At 42.8% G+C, this 26,831-nt stretch overlaps 1 protein-coding gene across 2 annotated transcripts in view; it reads left to right on the top strand.

Annotated features, from left to right (window-relative positions):
• Positions 1-26,831, top strand: part of BMPER (BMP binding endothelial regulator) — a 246,117-nt gene that overhangs the window by 29,915 nt on the left and 189,371 nt on the right. For both annotated transcript variants that reach the window (XM_047763268.1, XM_047763267.1), the window contains exon 3: positions 3,372-3,471. In XM_047763268.1, coding sequence (XP_047619224.1) covers positions 3,372-3,471 — 100 coding nt within the window. The remainder of the gene's footprint in view (positions 1-3,371; positions 3,472-26,831) is intronic.

Below are 26,831 nucleotides of genomic sequence, written 5' to 3'. Positions count from 1 at the left end.
TGAACTGTAATTACAAGCTATTTATTATGAATCTTGGGATCTTGCTATGGCTTTGGATGGGCTGCTCAGTTTCTAATTAAGCAAAGAGTTCCTATAGGTAAGAAAGTGTGTGTGTCTTCCTATTTATTAGGCCCCAGATTTCAACCTCACACCCCACCCCTGTGCTTAGAGTTTTGAATTCCTTGTGTTTGAGGATTCTTCTTTGCAGAGAGGAGATACACTTGAGGGGGGTGGCCCCTCCCTAAGGCTGCAGGCAGGTTTGCTGAAAGCATAAAGCTGAGGAAACAGATGCTCTGAGGCAGATGCCTTGGGTAGGGGCAGCTGTTATGGAAGGATGGCTTCGAGGAACTGCATTTTCCAAAGCCACGTCACTGTTCCAAGTGCCAAGCGACACAGACACCTAATTGTCGTTCTTGATTACTTAGGTGATGGTAAAAGGGTACTGTTAATTTTTTTCATTACGCGATGAATTTCATTACATTTAGAGTTGTATAAGGATCATGACAACCCAATTTCGTAGTGTTTCCATCCCAAATCCCCAGCCCATCCCCCCACCCCAACCTGTCTCCTTTGGAAACCATAAGTTTTTTTTCAAAGTCTGTGAGTCAGTATCTGTTCCGTAAAGAAGTTCATTGTGTCCCTTTTTTTAGATTCCACATGCAAGTGATAGCATGTGATGTTGGTGTCTCACTGTCTGAGTGACTTCACTTAGTATGACAATTTCCAGGTCTATCCATGTTGCTGCAAATGCCATTATTTCTTTCCTTTTAATGGCTGAGTAATATTCCATCATGTATAGGTACCACATCTTCTTTATCCATTCCTCTGTTGATAGACATTTTGGTTGTTTCCATGTCTTGGCTATTGTATATAGAGGGCACTGTTAATTTTTAAAAATATACCTCTTTAGGAGCTCCCATTGTGGCTCAGCAGTAATGAACCCGACTAGTATGCATGAGGACACGGGTTTGATCCCTGGCCCTGCCCTGTGCATTAGGGATACTGCATTGCTGTGCTTATGGTGAAGGCTGGCAGCTGTAGCTCCGATTTGACCCCTAACCTGGGAACTTTCATATGCCGAGGGTGCGGCCCTAAAAAGAACAACAACAACAAAACAACAACAACAACAAAAAAAAAAACCAACAAAAAGCACCTCTTTAATTTGAATTGTGGCCGTATTTAGTTTGGAATTTAAGAAAAAAATATGAAAATAAATCTCAGGGCTGTGACTTAACAGTGAGTCACGATGCCGCCATCATTATGAAGAAGAGAAGGGAAGGGAAGGCGCATTGGGCGGCTTGGAGCTGGGATTCCTGGGTGCAGGCCGCAGCCAGCCCTTCACCACGGGACTCTGGACAGCTCCCGGGCCCATCTCCGTCTCCCTGGCAGTAAGAATACCCCCTGCCCAGCAGCGGTTCTCAGCCTGGGCTGCACGCTGGAATTACCTGGCAAGCCCGATCCTGAGATAAATCAGACCTGAGCTCCAGAGGGTGGAAGACAGTGCTGGTCTTGGGTAGGAACTGCACCCGGGTTCGGATTTGCAGCCGAAGGTGAGGATCCCTGCCTCCCAGGATGTTAAGGAGTCACTGCGATTGGCTTTAGGAGGACCCTTACCCCATAGCAGACATCACAGAGGGGGAAGGAAAAGGAGATCGCATTCCTTAGTTCAACCACAGTCAACCAATAACCAATAACAGAAAAAAACAAAGGTCTGCACACCAGCCCTGCAGGAGTGGGAAGAGTGGCCGAGCACGGCGGGCGTTTTCTGTGTGTGTCATCCAGTGGGAACGTCTGAGCAGAGCTGGTCAGGGTGGGCTCATGATTCCCATTCTGCTGTGGCCTTGCCCAGCCATCAGGCTGGCGAGACAAGACTGTGCCGAAGTGGAGCTGTTGGGATGGGGAGGCCCAGCTGTCCCCTGATCCACGCGCTTTACTCTGGGGGAGGGGCAAATGGTGAGTTGGAGGGAGTGGGGGTCTGGGACTCTGGACCTTCTGATCATTCAAAGGGGAGGGGATAATCTGGCTTCATTTTAGAATTAGACCCTGGGAGCATGTGGAGGGCTCTGCAACTCCCAGGAAATTGGAGGGCTGCACAGGGGTGAAGTGTTTTATTTTAGAATTGCTGTAGAGCTGAAATGTGGTGTATGGGCCCAGCTCGGACTCCAGTTCCCCCCCCACACACACACCCCGTACTCCCATTCACACCCCTCACACCCTTCCTTGGTGCTGGAATAGGAATGGTGAGAGCTTCCTTGCTCTCTTGACATGGAAGCATACTAGGTACACTGTGAATCTTCCAAAGGTCATTGTCAGGGCTGAGTCAGGATTTCTCTTGCATACATTCCAGGAGGGTTCCAAGTTCATCTGGAGGGAAGGATGCTGATCAGTTTCTCCTTTCCCATCTGTCCCCAAATCAGGCAATGAATGTGGGTGGGGTGTGCGCCCTGTGCACACTTAGGTCAACTTGAAGTCCACCTCTGCCACTGCCAGGCTGTATGAGCTTGAATAAGTCATAGACCTTCTCTGACTTATAAACAGAAGATAGCGATAATACTTACCTCACAGGATTTTAATTAGACCGAAAGCCACAGCACGTAGCATTTAGTAAACACTCCTTATGATTCCAATATTGTTGAAGTTTTGTGACACAGGATTTTTGTTTCACGTGCATCCTGTTCTGCAAACAGGTCTGTGCATCATGTTTGGATCTTCTCAAAGTCATGTTAACAGCTAACCTTTCAGGATACGACCAAAGATGCAGATGCTACCGCACTTTCATTAGCATAAGTGCTAATATAATGCAGCTGTCCCACAGCCGTGAAACACTGATGACTGTGTCTCTGCCTGGCGTGGGGAATATTATTTTTTCTCTTACTGAGCCGATTCAATACTCAACTTTGTCATTATTTGAGTTGGAACTTTAGATTGCTGCATTTTAATGCACTCTACTATTAAGGCTCGTTGGACGGCTGTGTGCAAATATTTTTGTTCTCACGATGCAGTCCTGGCCCAGGTAGCCCAATGGGCAAAATATGATTTACACAAATATTATCGTTTCACTAGTGTGTACTAAAAAGAAACCTTAGAGCAGAAAGCGGCTCTCTCTCGGCGTTTGATTATCTAGGTTAAATAGGCTTGTAAAGAAGGGCCTTTTCATCCTCTCTCATCTGCCCTTAATCTCAGTCTCTTCCTGAGTGGATATTTCTTTTCCAGAAAGAGCACAATCTCATTTACTATTGCAGTTTTCTTGCCAAGATGAAGGCAAGATAAGAAGAGGGAAGCTAGGTGAGCCTCAGCCTTGTGCTAGGATTCTGGGGATAGTGGTGGAAGTTGATTTCAAATATTTCTTGTCTTTTTTTTTTTTTGTCTAGAACAAGGAAGTGACCTGCAAGAGAGAAAAGTGCCCAGTGCTGTCAAGAGACTGTGCCCTGGCCATCAAGCAGAGGGGAGCCTGTTGCGAGCGGTGTAAAGGTGATTTATGACTTGGCTGTTCTTTTTTGGCTGTTCTTTCAGGCGTTTTCATTTCTCTCTCACCTTTCTCTTCACTCAGCTCTTGGCTGGGGTGCAAGCGGGTGTCGGGAGGGAAGTGGTGGTATGTGTGTGTGTGTGTGAGTGAGTGTTGGGGGCTCGGTGGGGAGGGGGATTCTCCTTGTGGGGGGATGAAAGTAGGGGGAGCATCTGCATCGGCGGTTTATTTTCTAAGGGCAGCTGTTAAAATGTCACAGAGGAGGGGTAAACGTGATGCCTCGGCATGTTGGTACCCACGCAGGCGAGCCTGTTCTGTCAGGAAGTTTCAACATTCAGTTCTACGTTCTACACTCGGCCTGCCCACCTCTGCCCGGGGAGTCTTTAAGACTGATTTTCATCCTTCGGGTCCCTATTCAAGTTTTTATGCTGCCTTCCAAATGAAATCTAAGCTCTGCCCTTTGTCTTTGAGCATCTCTGACATACCCCTACTCCAGCCCATCTCCAGGGCACATGTCTCTCTTGAACATGCTGGTCTAGTCTTGCCTCTGCCTTTGTCTGGGTCTTTCCTCCCAACCTGGCTTGATGCTGCCTGTGCTGAAGGTCCCCCGGCCCTCCTCCATCGCTTTCCCAGCTAAGCGTCCATGGCATCCAGAAGTTTCACTCAGACACTTCAGTGATGTGCTTTTCCTCCCTCATTATCTCCTTTGGATTTAGCGGATCATCAGCGTCTCGGGACAGGAGCCAGGTCATGCTCTGACATCGTCTAGAGTATGTTCCCGTATGTGTGAACAGCGCTTAACTGAGTGTGGTCCCCGGGTCAACATGTAGTTCAGGAGGTGGGCTCTGGAGTCACACTGCCAAGTCTGAATCCAATAGTCCTGGGTTGCAAAGGGATTTCCCCAAAGATGCGTCCCAGGTTGCAGAGTGTTCCTTCAAAGTTCGTGTCCGCTAGGATCCTCCGAATGTGACCTTAATTGGGAATGGGGCCTTTGAAGATGTAATCAGGCTAAGGTCATAATGGATTAGGGTGGCTCCAATATGACTGGTGTCTTTTTATGAAGAAAAGACAGAGGTACACGAAGGAGGTGGCCTTATAATAAGAGGGGCAGGTATAACGCCTGGGCTTTGTTGATGTGATTCAGGTTCACTTGCCATGGGCGGGGAGGCTAGATTTCTTTTTCTTTTTTCATTTTTTCTTTCTTAGGGCCGCATCCATGGCACATGGAAGTTCCCAGCTAGGGGTTGAATCAGAGCTATAGCTGCTGGTCTACGCCACAGCCATAGCAACATGGGATCGGAGCTGCGTCTGTGACCTACACCACAGCTCACAGCAATGCCAGGATCCTTAACTCACTGAGCAAGGCCAGAGATCGAATCCACATCCTCATGGATACCAGTTGGATTTGTTTCTGCCGAGCCACAGTGGGAACTCCTCAGACTTCTTAAAAGCTCCCAGGAGACTTAACGTGCAGCCTGAGTGGGAACCTCTGAAAGAAATCTTGACCTAGTACTAGGTGATATCTATCCAAAGAAGAATGAGCATACTTTTGTTTTTTGAGGGTGTAAAGGGGAGGCCTAAAAGAACCATCAAAAAGGGCTCTGGAGGAGCCAGGTAAACTAAAGCCCCATTTCTAGTGATGACTCATAAGTCCCTATAGTCAATGAGGATTCTGTGAACTTTTCATGACACACTATTATATAAAGTCCGTATGTCAAGGGTTAACGCCGAATTGTTTGTAACTACAGTTATCACAGTAAACTATAATATTTTATATACTTTTAATAGAAATATTTGAATATAATTATCATTTAATATAGTTATTATAGTAAACGATAATAATTGTTTGTAAATGTCTAAAAACAAAGAAACAAACACATTTAAAAAGAGAGAGAGAGAGACAGGGCTGCAATTGTGCTGACACAAGCCAAGGAATACCTGGGGTTACCTAGAGCTGGGTCAAGGGCAGAGGGATTCTTCCCCTAGAGTCTTCCAATGGAGCATGGCCCTGCCAAAACCTTGATGTTGGACTTCTGGTCTCCAGAACTGTCAGAGAATTCATTTTTGTTGTCTTAAGGCCCCAAGGGCATGGTAATTTGTTACAGCAACCCCGGAAACTCAAAGCCTGACATCTCCACCTGGGCAGGTGGAGACGTGGAACCTCTCTCTATGCCAGTTGCCTCACCTGTTCAATGAGGATAATAATGGTGTTGGAGGGAGTTAATGGGGAAACGCAAAGGGTTTAGCTCAGTGCAGGGCATGTAAACGTGTCTCAGTTACTATTAGGAGGTGCTCTGTAAATGGACTTGACTGTAAAAACATGTTTTCTGACGCCTTGTGGAGCAGGGGGACTCAACCAGTTGCATCTCACCTCCTTCCTATGGAATTAGGAGTCAAATGTTTTACTCATATGACTTCGGAGAGCTATGGATGCAAGACTTGAAATAGTAATTTCTTAGGAATCTCCCAAGCAGATGGGCAGATAAAGCGATTACAATTAAGGATACATGACTGAGCCAAGTGCGTCTCAGTTACTGTTCACCTTAAAGAACCTCTTCTACTTCATTCATTTTCTTTTTACCCTGTTGATTTGCCATCTTTATCGTGCAAGGCTGCCCTGCCCATGAGAAGGGAGTTGGATGGAAGCAGAATACTGTAAGGGACCATGCCCAAGGCTTTCCGTTCCTTCCGCCTTCTCCATAGGACAGGAAAGCACTCTCAGTTGCTGCAGTGCGTAACCTCCTTTCGCTCTTTTCCTGCCTCTTCCTTGATCCTCATTCTTTCCTCTGCTTTTCCTAATGTCCCAAGGGAAAAGGATACTTGTGACAAACACAGTTCCAGAGGAGTATTCTTTGTGAGCTTAAGAAGATAACTTCTTTTCAAAGTAAGCTGGACCCACGAATAGACCACTGAATTCAGCCTCCAGAGTCTTCGTTCTGAGACGAATGTCAGGGCCTCTGGGGGGAGGTTGAAATTCCCAGCTTGCCCTGAGGTGGGCCTTCCTGAGAGAAACACCTGAACAGATCTGGCTTGTCAGACTCTGGAGGGGGATGCTGAAGATGACCCCTTTATTTTCTCTGTTTCTACTCCCTAATGCAGTGTTTGTTGCCTGGGTTTGAAGGGACACCATTGTATTAGCTCTTAGCTCCTGGTTTATTTCTGGTTTTCTGATTACATATACTCACAGAAGCAGCTTTGAAAAATAGTCTAAGCTGTGGGGAAGCGGAAAATAAATCAGTCTTAGTCCCACCACCCAGAAGTAACAATTGTTAATATTTGATATTTTTTTCTCTATTTTTTTCCCCATGGAAGTTTTTCTAATTGACATCTTACTATTGAATCATATTATTTCTGTGAGATTTTTTTTTTTACCACCACTTAACATCAGGGCATAACATCTTCTCAAGATATTTGGAAATACTGCCCTTAATGGGTACCTAAGATTCTGCGTGGGACTATACCAGCATTCATTGGATTATTTCTTTATTTCTGGGCATTTAGGTTGTGCCCTGGATTTCAGCATTGAGCAAGGGTAAGTACCAGAAACCAAAAAGCTTAGTGCTGTAAAGGAAAACAACCAAAAGAGAGAATAAAGAGGAGCCTTGCCTGGGTAGAGTTAACCCTAAAACGGCTCTAGGTTTGGCCTCCCAAGGAACCTGGGTAACCCTCTCCTCCTCCTCAGTGTCCTCTGATCACACAGGGAGCAATAGCAACAAATCTTTAGTGTGGAGCAGAAGTTCTGAGACCACAGCAGCAGCTGTGCTTCTCCTAAGCCCTCTTCCAACAAAGTGTACTCCCTGGCTAACACCGGGGGTATTGACTTTTACTCCGTAATTCAGTGCGGAATCATGGTAATGGAGAGTTTGTTGATAATACTTTAATTTAGAGCAGAATGATGTCTAGGCAAGATTGTCTCAGGGGCATTTTTTTTTTTTTTTTTTTGAGGTCGATGCATACTTTTATTGGACGGTTAGATAATAGGGAGTGCATTTTACAGATGAGGAACTGACTTAGCAATCTGCGCAAAGTCACAAAAAGCTTGAAATGACCTGTCAGGACTCATGTGGGCCCTGGTCCTACAGACCCCGGCCCTGTGCCTGGCGGGGGAAGGCCTGGGACACCCGTCGGTGCTCTGGATCCACAGCCCCTGCTACTGTCAGGGACCCACGCCAAACCCCAGGAGGAGGGGCTGGGAGGCGCTGGGCAGCCGCGCGGGGTCGCGCGGAATCCCGTCGGCTTCCCGCCTCCGGGGCCTGCGCCCCGCCCCGCTTCCGGGGAGGATCCGGAAGTGGGTTCTGGGCTGCTGTGGGGACCTGAAAACTCCGCTGGCCAGTTAACACATGGTAACAGGAGAGCTGATGGGCTTCGTTCTTCTGTATTTGGGGAGGCATTTACATGCCGAGGTACCACTTCATGCTGTTTTTAAAGCTGCTCACTGGACAGACCAGGCCTCCTTGTAAAGGTGAGCACGGCAGTTACCCGCGCGGCAGGGTGGGTGGAGGGCGTGGGTCCACCAGGCTTCCCCGCAGAGACAGCACCTTTCTCCGGTCGGCAAACACATGGGAAGGGGAAGTCTGGTATTGCTAACTAGGTGGAGGAATAGTCCATGCTAGTTGCTTTGAGTTTCCCTTGAGCATCCTTTGTGTTTGGTTGTGCAGCCTCTTAGCTGAGGATATCGGGAGTATAAATGGTGTTTCTCAAAATGCAGTGGACCAAAGCATCGCTGGGGACAGTGCTGATTCCTGGGCCTTGCCCAGTCATCGTAGTGACTGCAGTCGTCATTGGCTTCATCAGAATTGCTGGGGCTCTTGCGTGAAGTCCTTACTCAGAGCCAGGCCCTGAGTGGGTCCTCACAGCCTAGTAAGGGAGAGACCACCGTAGCCCCATTTTGTACGTGAAAAATGGTGGCACTGAGAGGTTTAATGACTTGCCCAAGGCCACAGAGCTAGTGAATCACAGAGATGTAATCCGACTGTGGTCTCCCCATTAAGCTTTAAGGTGTGAAAGAGCCTCGCACAAGCTCTGCACCTGGCTCCCTGAGCCGGCATTTTCAGGTTCCACCTGGACGCTCTTGGGGGCTGAGGCTTGAGAACCACTGCTGGAAGGAAACGAAGGAAAGGAAGAGAGAAGGCGGGCCTTCTTGATGAAGGAATGAGAAGCACATCTGTGAGAGGCTCTTGGTTAGTATCTGCTCTGGTCAGTGCATCTTTGGGGTGAGAAATCTCTTTGCCCTTTGTAGCTCTGAGGCTGTGGTTCTTTGCTCTGATCATTTGCTCTCCTCCTATTTTGAAATTTTGTATCATTAGAATGATAGTTCAAAAAAGAAAGAAAAATTGATAATGACCAAGAAAATGTAACTCAAATGTTGAAGTGCTGGTGAATGCTTATCAAAGCTCTTTCCTAGTTATTCAATAGTGCAAAGTAACATTAGGGAGCATGGGAGCACCTGAGCCCAAATAACTGGCAGAGAACTTCCATCATATGTTGAAGTTATTTTTTTGTTGTTGTTTTCCACCTTCTTTCTCTTCCTCCTTCCCTTTTTTAGCATCATTATTTTTAATTTTAACTTCAGTGGCATAACTACTACATTAATACATTATCATACTAAAACTTTAAACAATAAAGGGAATAAAATCTTTTCTGAGCTACAAATCCCCACTCTTCTCAGAAATAACAACTGTTACCAACTTATTGTATCTTTCCCAGAGCTTTTTCTGTTTATTACATATATACACATATGCATATATATACATATATATGTAACTTTGTATATGTGGTTTTATTTTTACATAAATAAAATTGAATTGTACTTATTCTTCCACAGTTTGCTTTAAAAAAAAATCTCTACAATAATATGACTGAGGAATTTTCCCATGCTAGTTAATGCTTTTTGGTTGTAAGGATTCTGAAGCATAGATGTACAATAATTTATTTAACATCTTCCTATTGAGGCACATTTATATTTTTAGTTTTATGCCAAGCTACAGGGAAGGAATTTGCCATTCTTATTGTGCTGATGCCCAGAGACAGAAACCTGGAAATCAAAGTACTGTGGGGAGAGGCATGCACATGTTAAATTATAATGGACAATACTCAGTGGCCTCCAAAGAAGACAAAGCTAGTCTCCTTTCCTATTTCCTTGAGAGTTTTCAAGCCTTCCTTCCTAAAAGAAGGTAGACAGAGGAGGGGGTATTGGTTTTACAGAGAGCACCATCTAGGCACATCATCTGCTTTTGCCTTGAAAACTTGCCCATACAGCCATGTTGTCTGTGTACCACCCTTGTAGCCAAGTCTTAATTTTCTGCCATCACATCCACACTCCTATTCCAGTTCTTTATGTATTTTTTAATCAAATATAGAAAGCACTGACAGTTGTCAACAAATTAAGACTTGAATGCTGCTGTTTTTGCAAAATTTCACCCATGCTAATGAACTGGAGTTATAGAATCAATTAAGTTTAGAATATAGGCTAGATGAAAAAAGGGGGACTGTTTTACAGGCCTCTTATTTCGAAGAGTGATTTTTCAATGAGAAATATTATCATGTTCATCATCCCAGTTATCAAACATACTCCACATTTGAGGCATTTGAAGACTCTGAGGTTATATTACTTTTTGTGGTTTTGGCACTTCCAACATGGGGAAAGCATGGAGAGAAGATGCCATATTATAAGCTCATTCTTTCCTGGACAATCTCTGAAGAAATTTGGGCCAGTTAAAGTTTCCATATTAAGTTATGCTTATGTTTATGTTTTATTATATGTGTACTGATGTATATTTGGGAATACTTGTAATTAGTATTCTTTTTTTGTCTTTTTAGGGCCACTCTCGCAGCATATGGAGGTTCCCAGGCTAGGGGTCTAATCGGAGCTATAGCCGCCAGCCTATGCCAGAGCCACGGCAACGGGGGATCCGAGCTGCATCTGCGACCTTCACCACAGCTCACGGCTGCCATTAGTATTTCTTAATTTACCTGTAATTATCTAGACCCTCATTTCATTCCTTTAAATAATGACAGAAGTTTATATTTATTACATCCATGAAGACCATGCTCATTCTCTGTGGGTCTTTAAGGTCATTCCTGTTCTTTGTTTGAGGCCAGGCTGTGTAGCAGGAATTGTTCCCACAGGAAAACAAGATCTTCTCTATGTTGATCACCTTCTGGTGTGATGAAAAGTGGAACCTGCTTGTATTTACCAAGAGCTCTGACCCCCTTGAGAAAGCCTTTCCACTTAGCGTTGTTGAAGCCCTGGGGGTGGTGAGGTGTGAGTTGTCTGGTTGGTTTTAAAACCTGTATCCCCACCTGCGACCTTCCTTGGGCTGTGATTCCCCGCAGTGCTGGGTTAGCTGGTTTGTGTTCACCACTTAGTCCTCACAACAGCAGGGTCACTTCTCTCTCACTTTACATGGGAGGAAAGTGAGGCCTTGGAGAACTTAGGTTGCTCACTGCCAAGGTGTTAGTGACCCAAAGATCAACCAGCAAGTGTCCGTGCCCTCAAAGAACTTGCACTTCTGGAGGGACAAAGAAATACCATGTGGTGGGGGCAGGTCTCCAGGGAAGCTGTGCCAGAGTGCAGAGGGAAAGAGTTGTGTGCTGGGGAAGGCTTTCCAGAAGAGGCAACTCACTTTGGTGATCAAGAAAGAATTCATTGCATCCAAAGAGGGCTGATTAGAGGAAGCCTCCCAGGTGAGGGTCATGATTCACACAAAGGCATGGACTTGTTCTTAGGCCCTGCCCGCCACTCAGGATCACCTAGGGATCTTGTTAAAATATTGTTTCCTGGGCTTTTAAGTTTTTGTTTGTTGATTGTTTGGGGAAGGGTCGCGGGGTCAGATAAGAAAGTGAAGAATCTTTTTTTTTTTTTTTTTTTTTTGTCTTTTTAGGGCTGCATTTGTGGCATATGGAGGTTCCCAGGCTAGGGGTCCAGTTGGAGCTGTAGCCGCCAGCCTACGCCAGAGCCACAGCAACACCAGATCCGAGCCGTGACTGCAGCCGACACCATAGCTTACGGCAACGCCAGATCCTTAACCCACTGAGCAAGGCCAGGGATCGAACCTGCAACCTCATGGTTCCTAGTTGGATTTATTTCCACTGTGCCACGACGGGAACTCCAAAAGTGAAGAATCGTATCATGCCTTCTACTTATTGTCCTCTGAAAAAGATGTTGTTGAAGAGGAAGCAGTGGAGTAAATGTACTGAGGGCAGAAATATGAAAACTCATGTTTCTAAGAGGATTCTTAGGAAGGTGTGTGAGGGGGGCGGCTGGGGAATTTGTGTTCCTGTTTGCTTCAGTCTGATTGCTCATATGTTCCATTCATTCATTCATTCATTCAACAAATATTTACTGATCCACATGCCAGCCATTCCTGGGATGGCCCTGCTTACCATATTGTTCTTACCTTTCATGAAGCCAGATTATTCTTTAAAACAAAAAAGTAAGTAAATTATAATAAGTCTTCCCAAGGAAGTGTTCCAGTGTACTTTTCAGATTATTTTATGCTAATGATTGTCCTACATTTTAAAAAATCCAAATAGCCTAATAACTGGGCAAGAGATTAATCTAATTTGAAAAAACTCAATATTGCTTGATGAAAACAAATGAGATCATTGAGAGTCAAACAGATGGTTTTGGCAGCTTTTCTGTATTTACTTGGACTGAAAATCACCCTTTAATTTGGGGTTCTTTCATGAACAATAATGTATTTGTTATCTGAATATGTGTTTGTTATTAGTGGATTGTAAATGAATAAGGTATGTTTCAAACACCTATAGGTCAAATTCCATCCTCTTTCTTCCTAAAGTGCATAAAATATTAATTGTCCACAATACTTTGATGAAAGATATAAGAAAATAGTCTTTCATTTGTCAAGTGAGATTTATTTTCCACAATCTTCTTTTGTCTTTGATGTCTCTCTGCTTCGTCTTGTTTTCCTGTGGGTTGTGATCCCATGGGTTGTGTTTTTTATAGTTTAATTTTTATATTTGATTTAAAAGGTCCTATGATGTCCCAGAAAATGAAAGGGAAGAGGTAAAAATATAAACATTTGCGCACCGATTTCCAAAATGGGACAGCCCATTAGGAGCAAAACATGCATGGAGAATTTTGAGAGGATTGGGCTCATTTATAGAGACCAACTGCTGACCACATTAAAAGGGAGTGATGCATAATGGTGAAAGATGGGGTGCTCTTAGTTATAGCTTGCCTTTCATATAGTACAGGGTCACGACTAAGGGGTGGCTTCCTGTGTTGCCCTCAGAATGACCTGGGAGATGACCGTGCTTTTTAGAAAGTTGCTATGTGGCTGTTTTGGAGGGAGCCAGCCAATTGCCGTATATAGGAATGATCATTAAAAAAAACAAAACAAAAAAAAACTTAAAAAATAATTACACTCCCTGTGTTTGTTGACAGAATAAATTGTCCTATTGTTTATAAGTTTTAAGATGGAAACGCTGAGTTAGCCATGAATGTGTCAATCTGGTTGTTTGCCTTTAACCAGACTTCTTTTGGCAATCATGATTGTGCATTGTGTGTTTCTGAAACAAAAGAACAGCTCTTTCTCCAGCCTCTGTGTTCCTTTCTTTTAGACATGGTAGTTATTCTGTATGATTGATCTGGATGCAGTTTGCCCAGGTTTCACATTCCAAGTAAGGAATGGCCTGCCTTAAGGTAATACTCTATTAGTTATTTAAACTATACCGTGAACTAGATTCAGAGAATATTTTGGAGTAGACAAACCCCAGTTTTTAGGTTTTCATAGATAATGTTATATTCACCCCCCAGGTGGTGCTTATTCTAGTTCTGACTTAACAAATGGGGAAATAGAGATGCTTGGGGAGGTGACATGATGTTTTTCAAGATCCCATGATTGCTCAGATGTAGCAGGGCTCAGAGTCCAAACGCTCCATTCTTCTTTGTAACATATACATCGCCTATGAGAGCAGAAGGAGGGAGGAGAGGCCTGGATGATTAGGAGGGCTCCGGAGATGAAGGAGTGAGAGAGACGCTGGCATCAGTTTTATCTGCATCAGTTGCATCTCTGCCACATACTGCCTCCCTCTGTAGACTTTTATACTCTGGGTGGACCAGCAATTTCAAAGGAAGTATGTAGGCAGGGAAGCTTTGTGGAGGGAACTGAAAACAACCTGTGGCTTAGGAGGCAGTGGCTTTTCTTTTTAATTGACGTATGTCAGGGAACCCCCAACTTACTTTTTCCTCTTTAGTATCCATGATTGTATGATAGCAATGCCCCAGGGAGACAATTTAGATGAGCTTTACTCTTTTGTGAGTATGTGTATGCCTGATTTCATAAAATATTTATTTTTTAACTTTTAAATTAGAAAATTTTTTTTTTTTTTGGATGCGTCATGGCATTCGGAAGTTTCTGGGCCAGGGATCAAAAACCTGAGCCATAGCAGTGGCAACGTCGAGTCCTCAGCCTCTAGACCATGGGCGAACTCCATAAAATATTTTAATGGATTTAATTGCAGTCATACAATTAAGAATGTTCAAGCATCTGTGGTACAAAGTAGGCTTCCTCCTACTCTTGACCCTAGCCACCTTATACCCTTTCCTGGAGATAACCATTTACTGGATTTGTAGGCGTTCTTCCAGAACCAGTCTCTGCATACACAAAGCAGACACCATTAACTTTACCCCTGGCTGTTTAAATGCTGAGACTCTGACCTGTCACTTAAAACACTTGGGGAAATTACATTCCTCTGAAAAACATCCCCATCATTGAGCTGCTCAATTCTGGTGCTTATTTTTGCCATGGTTTTGAGCTTAGGAGAATTCTTGATGTACTTCTTGATAGAGGTTGTTAGATTAGGAGATGCCTGCATATATATTATAACCTGTAACTATTTTAACCTTTAACAGTATAGTCAGTTTTATCTACCCAGCCCCAGAAATTTGAGTAGAGGTTGTTAATATGTTTTTAAAGGCAAGATAAAATAAAATAGGAAACTTGAGGGGTTTCTTTCCCTCCCTTCTTTTCTCTAACTGAAAAAAGATGTATAAAATGTTGTATATCATAGATTGGTTTCCACTAATATAAACCAGGCTATTTTGGCATTTAAATTAAAAAATAACCCTATTTGTTTGAGAAGAGCTTGTTAACATGAAAGTCATACTTTACAAAAATCTGTTTTTATTGTAAAAACTTGTAAGAAAACTTAAAACAGAGATCTGCTTTCCCTGTCAAATTTATTTCAGTCCTTTCATTTGCAGCCTCTGTGCTTTTAGGTTCCATAGGATTTTGGAAAGCAGTTTAAGTAAAGAGTTTTCGATTGCCTTTAAGTTAGAAGATTAGGTTTCCAGTCTGACTTAGGGTGTATCTGTTTTTACTTTTCTAAAGGGGGCAAATTGAGAATGTTCTTCATTGTGACATAGGAGGACAGTGGCCCTGGTTTCCTGTCATATTATTTGCAAAGTGTTGCAGTTGGGTGGGGACCTGGCAGCTGTATCAGAACACGGGGACCGTCTCCCATGGCTAACAGCCCAACAGAGCTGCCTTCAGCCGCTGATAGCCAGTCTATTAATTTTCTATTGATGCATAACAAGTTATGGCAAACTTAGTGGCCTAAAGTGATATTTATTATTTCACAGTTTCCATGGGTTAGGATTCTCAGCATGGCTTAGCTGGGTCTCACAAAGCTGCAGTCAGGAGCAGCCAGGACTGAGGTGTGTTAGTTGTCTTCGAAGCTCCCATTATTAGTAGCATTTGATCCGTTGTAGCTGTAGGATGGCTTATTTCTTCCAGGCCAACAGGAGAGTGTCTCTCTGACCTACAGAATCTTTTTTTAAGGGCTCCCTTTTTTTAGGTCAGGCCCACTCAGGATCATTTCTCTCTTTAACAACTCAAAGTGAAATTGATGAGGGGTCTTAATTACACGTGCAAAATGTCTTCATGTTTGCCACATGAGATAAGCTAGTCACATCCATCACATTCACAAGTCTTGCCCACACTCAGGGGGAGGGATGACCAAGGTGGATGGATCAGGGAGTGGAGGGCTTGAGGACGTCACCTTAGACTCTGCCAGTCACCCTCAGAGCAGCTCTTGTGCGCATGGCAGGGAGAAGCATCCATCAAGAATGGGGCTTAGAGCTAGAATATACCTTCTGGAACCCGCACCCAACAAATGCCAGCAAGTGTTCGCCCGTGGCTGTTCCCTTTCCTTCCCGTAGGGTCCGGCTCCTGCTTACCCCTCTAGCCCCCTCTCGTTCTGGACTTCCGTGGGCAGGAGACTTTCTTTTGTTTCCCTCAATGTTCTGTGCCTCCATTTTGTCATGGGGCTTTGCACATACTGGTCCCTCTGTCTGGCGACTTCCCGTGCCATGTCATTTAGCTGACTTTTACTCTTTCTTCACCTCTTACTTTAGGCATCGCTTCCTGGCCGCCACGGTCACTTGCCATACAATTAACTATCTCTCCTTCCTAATATTAGCCACAGTTGTGATTTTGAGTTTCTGTAACTCCCACTAAACTGGAGGTTTGGGGAAGGCAGGGACTATACACAGTATTTTCAGCCAGCTGGGATCCCTTCGCCTGGCCCGGGGTGGTTGAATGCATGTTGGAAAAAGGCAAGGAAGAAAAAGGAAAATTGGAACCAAATTTCAGCCTTCCTAGTTTAGTGCGTTTCTCGTGAAATCAACTGCATATTTGATGTATTACTGTTGAGCCATATACATCTGAGGTCCTTTTTGGAATTCAGCAGGACTTAAAAAGAGTTGAGAATTATAGGGAGAGAATAAAAATGGATAAATAGGGATGAAAAATGGCTGGATGTCTATAAACCATTCCCAAGTTCCTGACACTTTACTGTTTCTTCACTGAATTCCATAGAGGTTTAAAACAATCCTTAAAATCACCATAGCCTAAGTGTGTTTTCATGGCGTGGTGGCTGAGGTCATATTTCAGTACTTACTGACTTAGCGATAACCTTAATGTAATTTTTAGTAGATCTTTCACCGTATTGTGCACGGTTACCAGATAATGTACAATTATGACTTCAGATTTCCTAGTTGCCATCATTTTGTTCCGATTATGTGCTTCCTTTTATAACATCATATAAAACACACTTTTAATTTGGCTCTGAGTTGTCTGCAGCTGCTCTGCGAACTATTCTGTGACTGCTTGTAACTTGCCTACCATGGAGCGTGAACCGCTCTGCACTTTAAAATGCTTTTCCCCCTCCTGTCTTATATTTCACTATAGGAATGACATCACGGTGGTGCTTAGCGCCTAGAAGTGCCTTAGAATCAAAATATCCTTATCCCCTCTGAAGCTTCTAATGGCATTGTTTCATGGAGGCTATCAAACGGTGAAAATAAAGCTAGGTAGTCCTAGTGGAAAGTTGAAATGCATCATGAAAAACTGCAGGAAAGAAATGATTTGAAACAGAAGCCCCCTATGTCTGTTTAGATTTTCTTTTATTTGCTGTTTCTCTTTGGCAGTGGCAAAACTGAAAGTATGTGTGACATGTATCTATTTATTATTTTTAAAATGACCATCATGCTACAACTATAGCCATTCTTATCGGGCCTTAATAAGAAAATCCTCTCTTTCAATCTCTTTAGAAGTTGGAACAGTTTTTTTTAGGAGCAAATGTTTTAGGTTCTCTGTTTGACAGGTATGTTACCTTGAGAACTAATGCGTATTTGCCGTGGAAATCTATTTGCTAGCAAGGCTGCCGTTTACTGGGACTGCGATGATAATGAAGGTGAACAAAGTACATTGGTATGTTCATGAACTTGAGTGCTTTCTTCACTCAGATGAGCTTGTTTATACTGGAGCCATCTAATTATGTTTCCAACAGCTTGGTGGTTAAAGGGCTCAAGATACTTATCCGCAGACATGCTCGGGCATCGACCAGCTGATGTTTAGCACATGGGGCAGCCCTCTGAGTACCTGAGAATGTCTGGGCATTCTCTCAGCCATACCCAGGATTGGCAGAGGGATCAGATTTAAAAATACACTTTGAGTTTTTGATATTTTGGATTTTGGCCATCTCGATGAGGCTATGAATGCAAGGTAATGATTTCAAACCTCTAGAGGCAAGACCACATTGAAGTGCTAAATGCAGAAGCCAGAATAATAGTTTCAGACATCTAGACAGGGAACTGCTGTGCCTTGGAGCCTGTGGATTGGATAGGCATGAATACTGGCTCATTTGAAGAATAAACTGCAAGCGGGCTGGGCTTGCAATTAGATCTGGGATCTGTTCCGGACTCTTGCCACTTCTGGTTATTTCACTAAGTCCCTTCTTTCTGGGCCATGGTTTCCTCTTCTGTCAAATGCAGCGATCCTGAACCAGAATGTACCTTAGAATTGCCAGGGCTGCTTGTGAAATATTTAGATGCTTGAGTCCCACTCCAGAGCAAGTGAAATGTAATTTCCAGTGGGCGAGGCTCAGGTGTTGTGTTTTTTTTTTTTTTTTTTTAATTGTGGTAAAATACACCAAATGAAATTTACTGTTTTCAAGTGTATAGTTCAGTGGCATTAAATGCATTCAGCATTGTTCAGTCATCACCACTACCCATATCTAGAACTTTTTCAGAATCTCAAACTGAAACTATTTACCCATTTAACGATGAATCCCCATTCTCCCTTCCCTGGAGCCCTTGGTCACCTTTGTTCTAGTTTCTATGAATTTGCCTGTTTTAGGTAGCTTGGGTAAGTGGAACCATATAATATTTGTCCTTTTGTGTCTGGTTTAGTTCACTAACATAATGTCTTCAGGGTTCATTCATGTGATAGCATGTACCAGGATTTCATTCCTTTATAAGGCTGAATAATATTCCATTGTATGTACACACCATGTTTTGTTTATCCATTCATCCATCCCCTGATAATATAATTTTAAGTCACCCCCAGGTGTTTCTGGTGGTCAACAATTTTGGAAGCCACTGGAATGAATGTTCCCCTGGTTAAATTATGAATTCGTGTATACCAGGTTTAGGAGAAGGACAGTGACATATAATGTCAGAACTGAAAAGGTATTGACTGTTGGCATTCTAAAGTATTTTATCAAGGTATATAGAATAAACAGTATGACTTCTGATGCCAATAAAATACCCTAAACTCTAGCCAAATGTTCATGTCCTGCTGTCAGGAAGAGAGAAGACTTCCCAGACCCCAAAACCCCTAATGTTGAAATAAATATCTCTGTATACAGTGGAGTTCTGGAGCATCATTTCTCTGTGCTTAGTGATATCCTGTTGGTAGCTTGATATTGACCATGGTGGTAGTATTTATACATTGGAAATTGGAAGACACCAAAAGATCAGGGCTTATTGCTTTTGGAGAGCTGACTGCTAAACGTTAGCAACACACCACTGACTACATATTACTAGCAAAAGAAAGACAGTTTTTTCAGATAAGCCTTTGTTGACAAGCTAAATCCAAAGACCCATGGTTCCTCTCAGATTCAGGAAGGCAGGAGATTGTGGGTGCAGCACTCCTGCTTCCTGCCTCTGCTTCAACTCCTTGTTGGTGGAGGTGGAGGCTCATCTGTTGGTGGAGATTTCTTCTCACCCCCCCTCCAGGTATGATCACACCCACTGGTGACTGCTTTTCTTATCGGATAGTTGGCAGTATCTTCCCCAGCATCTGCCCATGGCTTAATGTCTTTTGCAGTTTTTTCCTCTTTTAGAGAGGATGAATTCCTCACTGTAATATCCTTATCTGCTCAGATGTTTTTTTTTTTTTTTTTTTAATCTTGTTTTTTTTAGGGCCACACTCGTGGCATATGGAGGTTCCCAGGCTAGGGGTCCAATCAGAGCTGTAACTGCTGGCCTACACCAGATCCACAGCAATGCCAGATCCCAGCCTCGTCTGCGACCTACACCACAGCTCACGGCAACACCGGATCCTTAACCCACTAAGCAAGGCCAGGGATCGAACCCACAACCTCGTGGTTCCTAGTTGGGTTTGTTTCCACTGTGCCATGATGGGAACTCCTGCTCTGGTTTTGAATGTGACCAAAACCTCCCTCTGATTTTGTGGCATGAGATCTGAGGGGGGCCACACATAGCCTCCCAGGAGACTCTGCATATATGTTGGGCTGTTTAATCAGACACCCTTTCTGCTGGTCCACAGTTCTAAAATCATCCTGAGCAAATGAGGCTTAGCTCAGACTTTAGAGAAAAGAATGCAAGTAAAGGAGGTGGCAGATAAGAGGAAAAAGACAGGCGCTGGAATCTGCATTTTAACAAGCTCCCTAGGGATGCACTGAGTCCTTGGACTTCTATTTGACAACCGCTTTCAAAAAATGTACTAGGTAAACACTGACAGGCTTCATCTTGCACTGGGAGAGGCTTCTGGATGCTGGGTGCCTCAAGCCTCATAACCCCATGTAAATTCTTCTGAAAATGATATGAAAAGAGGTATGCCCAGCAGGGGTATTTTGTAGACATAGAGAAGCTCATTCTAAAATTTATATAGAAAGGCAAAGGACCTACAACAGCTAAAACAATTTTGTAAAATATGAATAAAGTGGGTAGGGTCAGTCTACCCAATTTCAAGACTTATAGCTCCGGAAATAGGAACAGTATGGCTTTGGTGGAAGGATAGCTGTATAGATCAATGGAAAAGAATGGAGAACCCAGAAAGAGTCTCATACAAATACACCCAACTGATTTTTGACAGAGGTGCCAAGGCAATGTGGAAGAAGACTAACCTTTCCAACATACGGTGCTGGAAGGATTAGAAAGCCATAGGCAAAAATGAGATGTGAGAGAAACTTCATATATTATACAAAAATTAACTCAGAATTGATCATGGACTTAAATGTGAAGTGTAAAACTATAAAACATGTATAAAAAGCATGTAGGAGAAAATCCTTGAGACCTGGGGTTGGGGCAAAGAGTTTTTACATTTACCACCAAAACCACTTCTCATAAAAAGGAAAAAATGATAAATGGGGCTTTATCAAAATAAAAAAAAATTGCTTTGTGGAAGACCTTGTGAAGAGGACAAAAAAATCTAGAAAATGGGGGAAAGATGTAAAGAGGTATTTCACCAAATAGTATATGCAGTTGGCAATAAAGCTCATGAAAAGATGTCCAGCATTGTTAGCCATGAGGAAAATGCAAATCAGGAGCACAATGAGGTATCATTACTCACTTATCAAAATTGTATGTATATCTATCTATCATGATAACACCAAATGCTGGTGAAGATGTGGAAAATCTCACATATATTGCTGTTGAAGTGTTACGTGGTTCTAGAAACCAATATGGCAGCTTTTGTAGAACTAAATATGCACTTCCCATATAACCCAACAATTTCACTCTTGGATATTTATCCTTGTAAAGTGAAAACCTGTGTTCACTAAAAATCCTGTACACAAATGTTCACAGCTGATTTAATCTAATAGGCAAAAAAATTTGGAAGCAACCTAGGTGTCCTTCAGTGTGTGAGTAGGTAAACTACGGTACATCTGTTCCATGGAATACCACTCGGCAATAAAATAATAATAAAAAGGAACAAACTGTTGACCCATGTAACTATTAGGATGGATCTTGAAAGAACTATTCTGAGAGAAAAGAGTCAATCTCATAAGGCTGTATGTAGTATAATTCCATTTATATAACATTCCTGAATAACAAAATTATGGAGATGGAGAGCTAGTTGGTGGTTATCAGGGCTTAGGGATGGAGGCTTTAAGTGGAGTGAGGGTGATTATAAATGAACAGCCTGGGAGGCCGCTGTGGTAATAGTACAGATCTATAAGTTGATTGGTTACACTGATTTCCTTTGCATATGTGATGCAACTGAATAGAACCCCCCCACACAAATGAATGCATGTAAAATCAGTAAAATCTGAGTAATCCTACTGCATCAATGCCAACCAATGTCAGTTTCCTGATTCTGATACTGTACTATAGCCATGCAAGGTGTTAACACCTGGGAACAGTGGGGAGCTGGGTGAGGGGTATATGGAACCTCTCTGTATATTTTTTGTACCTCCCTGTGAATCTATAATCATTTCAGAATATAAAAGAAAAAGGGAGGTGATGTATTTCTGACAGTTTCGTCTTAGCTGCAAACATCCTGCTTAATCAACCATAAAGTTTACATCTGTATAATATGCTTCCCAAAGTATAAAAATGATGCAGGGCAATACATTAGTCACACAAATGGCGTTTCATATGCATGTTGCGTATAACTCATTTCTTCTTTGTGCTTGTCAAAGAGCTTTTCACTGATGTCTTTGAAATTACGGTCAGGAACCCAAGAATTCCATTCGTGACTTCTTATCCGTAGCCGCCATAATTTATCCTATGAGGTTGTTGGTTGTTTTGCTGTCTTCAAATACATTTTATTTTCTCAAGCTGCTGCTGTGCACCCCGAACTGTGACGCCTGGTCCCATTTTGAAAGATACGTGAATCTGACCTGAGTTGTTTGAATTTGATCTTTTGATCCCTCCTTGTTGTTGCTTTATGTCAAAAGGCCTGAGGCATAGCATGGTTTACTGCCAGAGGTAAAGGCATTTAGAATGGAGTTTAAACCTAAACCCACAGAATCAAGTCCTGCCCTTCAGCCACAAAGCCTGCGTGTTACTTCATAGCACTGGGTTTCGGACATCACTGGAACGTGATGTTAGAGTGCCATGTAAGTGAGCAGGTCAAAAGCAACACTTCCTCCTCCCCGGGGATAGCATGTCTACTCTCTTTTTTTTTTTTTAGTCTTTTTTTCACATTTTTAAAAGTTTGAAGTATAGTTGATTTATAGTGTTGTGATAATTTCTGCTGTAAAACAAAGTGAATCAGTTATACATGGACACACATTGATTCTTAGATTCCTTTCCAAAATGGACCATTGCAGAATAATGGGTAGAGTTCTCTGTTACACAGCAGGTCCCCACTGGCCAGTCATTCCATATGCCTCAGTGTGCGTATGCCAATCCCAAACCTCTTGAAGCTTCCTCTTTCTGAGCTGTTTCTGTGTGCCTGGCAGGACTCAATTAATGAATGGAATGTGGATTTTGGAGCAAGATAAAAAGAGTGGCTGTGTGACCAGGACAAAGTAATTTAGCTTTTCTGAATCTTGAGTCCTCATTTTAAAAACTAGGGGTAAATTTTTTTCTGACCTAGAGTGTTTTTTATAAGAATAAAATTAAATCGCATGTGAAAATTCAAAGTACAGTGCCTCACCTATAATAATGATGTGATGATTTTAATTTTCTCTCTTCTTTACTTTTGTCCTGTGGGAAGGTTATTTACATAATATTGCTGAAAATATTTTTGGAATTCGTCTTTGGAAGTGACCTCTCGTGGCATTTTCCTGCCCACATGAGAAAACCAGGCATATGACTTCACAGGACAGTCTCCTGGTTTTTCTTCTTTTTCTAATTTTGCTTGCTGGGAGTTCACCTTAGGTTGTTTTTTTGTTTGCTTGTTTTGTTTCTTTGATTTTTGGGTTTTTTTTCCTGTTTTTTTTTTTTTTTGCCTGGGTTGGCTATTTGACAGTGGGGTGCTGGGGGTAGCATGGCTGCTGCAATGCAGATTCAACTTAGATGTAGAAACCCTCCCATATTTAGAAGTATTTATGGTAAGATTAGATCACATGCAGGAATGATGGAGAATTTCACTCCTATAAAATAGTTGTAAGCATTTTTCTCCTTAATGCAGTGCATATTTCCTTTATTGTATTCATTACGTTAAATGTTTGAAAGCATATTTTATCAAATAGAAGCCCAGTTTATTTGCGGCTCAGAGAACCTGTTCTATTACCTTAACATCAATGCCAGATATTGTTTGTATTATAATGCTGTAAAGTCATGAGACTGGTCTGTAAGCCACAGTTTCATCAAAAGTGATGAATAAACAGTCTTCAATAAACACGTAGGTTAGAAATCCAAGTAAGTCACATGGAGATTTTATGTTCCTTTATACTGGTGAAGTGAGTGGAATTGACAAGTCATCTGTATTCATCTGATATTTCTGTGTAATTAGGATTTTACTCGGAAAACCACCAAACATTAAGTTAAATAGTTTTCTACCATTTCTTTTTCTAGTTTTGATTTCATATCAGTTATATGTTTAATTCAGAATTGGTAAACAAAACCAAAAACTATAGAAAAGACCGTTATGGCAAGGGGGCACACACCATTCTTTAAGAACTCAGTTCATGGGTCTGATTCTTCCTCTTGGGATTGAGGAAATGGTTTGACTATAAAATTCCTATTAGCTAAAAATGAGCGAAATTGCCTGCAGGATTCATAGGAGCTTCAGCCTTGAAGAGCAATAAAGCCCTGTTTTAAATGAACTCCTAAGGACATGATTTAAGCCCTAGAATGGCTAGTCAGATTTTATGTTTATCCCTTTTGATTATACTTCCATATGTTCCTGGAGAACAGTGTCCGAAAAGTGGTTCATTAAAAAATTGTATTGGGCTGGGGTAATTTGGGGCTTATTGACCAAGTCCAGGGGGTGGGGCTGCTGGCTCAGGTGGCCCAGAAACAGCAAAGAATGGCAGACTTGTCTGCTCTGCTTCTCTGGACCACGTGGCATGAACTGACTTCAAAACCCCACGGTTGGTTTAATTTAAATAGATATGACCATTTGTGTGCTACTCCCCCCCCCCCAAAAAAAAGACAAGGATGAGCCAATAATTTTGAGGACCAAAGTGGGTTTTGGAAAGAAAAGTCATCCTCCCAAAAATTAACCTAAAATGAGGTTTGCACAGTATCGCAAGAGGGAACTGAGATTGTGTTGATCTGCTTGTCACTCACTTCTAAGGGCCAGTAGGTGTTGGAATGCTTAAGGACCTTCCTTCCTTGTGTTCAACCCTAGCTGGCCTGGTCCCCTGGGGAGTGCAGATGGGGGTCTGTGTGAAAAGAGACAGACTTTGACATCCGAGTTGCTCCCGAAAAACTGCGCTGTTTCTGGAGGGAAATAGTGAATTGAACTGGTCTACCTCCCAAGGGAGAAGACAGGACATCCAAGGACGTTCATCCTTTCTCCATTTCTTTTTTCCTGTGGTTTGCAAGAATAGCTGTATGTTGGTGCTTACTATTTTTTTTTTTTTACTAGTGAAATGAAACATTTATTAAGTACCTGCTACCTACAAAGTACTGTAAGAGAGCTACAAATAGACATTTGAAAGCCCGGGTGTTCTTGGAGATGGAGCACAGGCGCACACCCTGAGTCGGCAAGTTTCCAGGAAGGCTTCCTCGAGGCTGTGACCTTGAGTTGAATCTTGAAGGAGGAGTTAACCAGGCAAAGGAGGAGAGCCTGGGTGAACTATATGTCCTTGTGGGGATGATGGAGATCAAGGAAATAGATGAGGTCTGGGTTTTTCAGGGCGGGGCCAGCATTTGCAAAGTCATGGGATGAGATTATCCGGCCTTATTTGGTGGAGTTCTAAGTGCAGCATGGCTGCAATGTGGGAAGTTTAGGGGCAGCAGATGAGAGAATAAAGAAGTGAGTCAAGGCCAGAGGTTAGAGTTGTGTATGCTAAGAGATTTGAATTTTTATTTTATTTTATTATTTCATTTTTATTTTTTTGCTTTTTAGGTCCATACCTACGGCATATGGAAGTTCCCAGGCTGGGAGTCAAATTGGAACTGCAGCTCCCAGCCTACACCACAGCCACAGCAACGTGGGATACGAGCAGCATCCATGACCTACACCACAGCTCACATCAAGCCAGATCCTTAACCCCACTGATTGAGGCCAGGGAATCGAATTCACATCCTCATGGATGCTAGTCAGGTTCATAACCTGCTGAGCCACAACAGGAACTCCCAGAAGTTTGAATTTTATAGTAAGGATCAGTAGTTTCAATCCTGGCCACACATTAGATTCCTCTTCCACTTCCTACTTCCGGAGGCTCTGAGCCAGCTGATCTAGAGAAGAGAGGTTGGGGCTAGATATCAGTGAACACTTTAGCCAGGCTGGGAACCATCAGTCTGATAGAGTTAAAGTGTGCAAATGAGATAATAAGACCAGAATGTGGAAGACACACACTGGTAATTGCGCAACAGGATGCTTGAAAAAAGGACTCTGTCCCATCCAGGAGCAGTCAGTAGGCCTGATGGAGGGGTCCGGATGAAGAACAACCTGCAGCTCAGTTGCGACAGGAGTGGAGGGAATGGAAAGATAATGGGAAGAGAGCCTCTAGGTGTGTGCGGGGGAGGGGACCAGTGGGAGAAGAAAAAGGCAGTCAGCTTGCCACAGAATAGTCCTGTAAGGACTGAGTGTCCTTTGGATTGGGCACTTAGTGGGCAGCTGCAGCCTGAGCGACGTTTCAGTGGGATGATGGAGGAAGAAGCCTGATAGCCTTGGCTGAAGAAGTTGAACCTACTTAAAAAGAAGCATTCAAGTTCATTATGATCATGGCAGGGTGGATCCCCCCAGGGACCTAGGTGGAGTTCCAATAATGAAGGGAAAAGCCTGGAAAGGTAGGTTGGGGTCAGGTTGTGAAGCCCCAGGTCATGAGGGTGCCAGGGCTTAAGTTATTGGTAACTGTAAGATCCAGTTCTCTGCTCTTAGGCTAAAGTTAAGGTGAAGAAAGAGGATTAGGACTAGAAGGATGAGGCTGGGTGGAGCTATGGCTTGTGTTAGAAAGCCAGTGCTGTTTTTTTATGGTCCTGATGATTTTTAACAGCCATTTTCACAACAGAAAGATGAAAATGTGTGATATGCTCTCTCCTTTGGGAAAACGTGGCTGCTGAAAAAGGTCACAACTAATAGGAAAAATGAGTTTTATTGTTTAATTGTGGATTCACTTTGTGTTCTTCCTGTTTCCACTGTCACGTCATTTTCCAAGTTGACTAGTTGATGAGGCCAAGCTTCTCTACTAGAATGTGTGTATTGAAGAAAAATGCTCTGAAATTCTTCCCCATTCTGAAAATATTTAATATAAAAAGACGAAGTAAATACGCAAGTAGAGCACAGCTAGTTGAGACTTGTTTTTGTATTACTTTAGCTTTGTGAAGAACTGCTTTGGGGCTACGTGTGATGGTTTAGGTCAGGGTTTCCCGACCTTGGCATGTTTTGAGCTGGTTGGTTCTTGGTTGTGTGTTGCAGACCGCTTAATGGCACCCTTGCCCTCCATGCACTAGAGGCATGTGGCACCCTCATCCCCTTTCTGTGACAACTGAAAATATCCCCTGACATTATGGAAAAAGTCCTCGGTGAGGGGGATGAGGGGGAAATGCAAAGTCATTCTAGATTGAGAACTATTGGTTTAGATATATTGCAATGATTTTATCAGAAAATAACCACTTCTTCCTGCTATAGTGTGGATGGTTTTCATGAAGCTTGTGTAATCTGAAGAGCTTTTTATCACCAGTAGGAAACTAATGAATGTAAATATAGTCCCTTGTCAAAAGTTTATTTTAAAATACTTAAAA

Source organism: Phacochoerus africanus, chromosome 16 (assembly GCF_016906955.1).
Source record: "Phacochoerus africanus isolate WHEZ1 chromosome 16, ROS_Pafr_v1, whole genome shotgun sequence".
Taxonomy (NCBI): Eukaryota; Metazoa; Chordata; class Mammalia; order Artiodactyla; family Suidae; genus Phacochoerus; species Phacochoerus africanus.
Note: the sequence above shows the minus strand (reverse complement) of the source record. Positions and strands in the feature narration are given on the sequence as shown.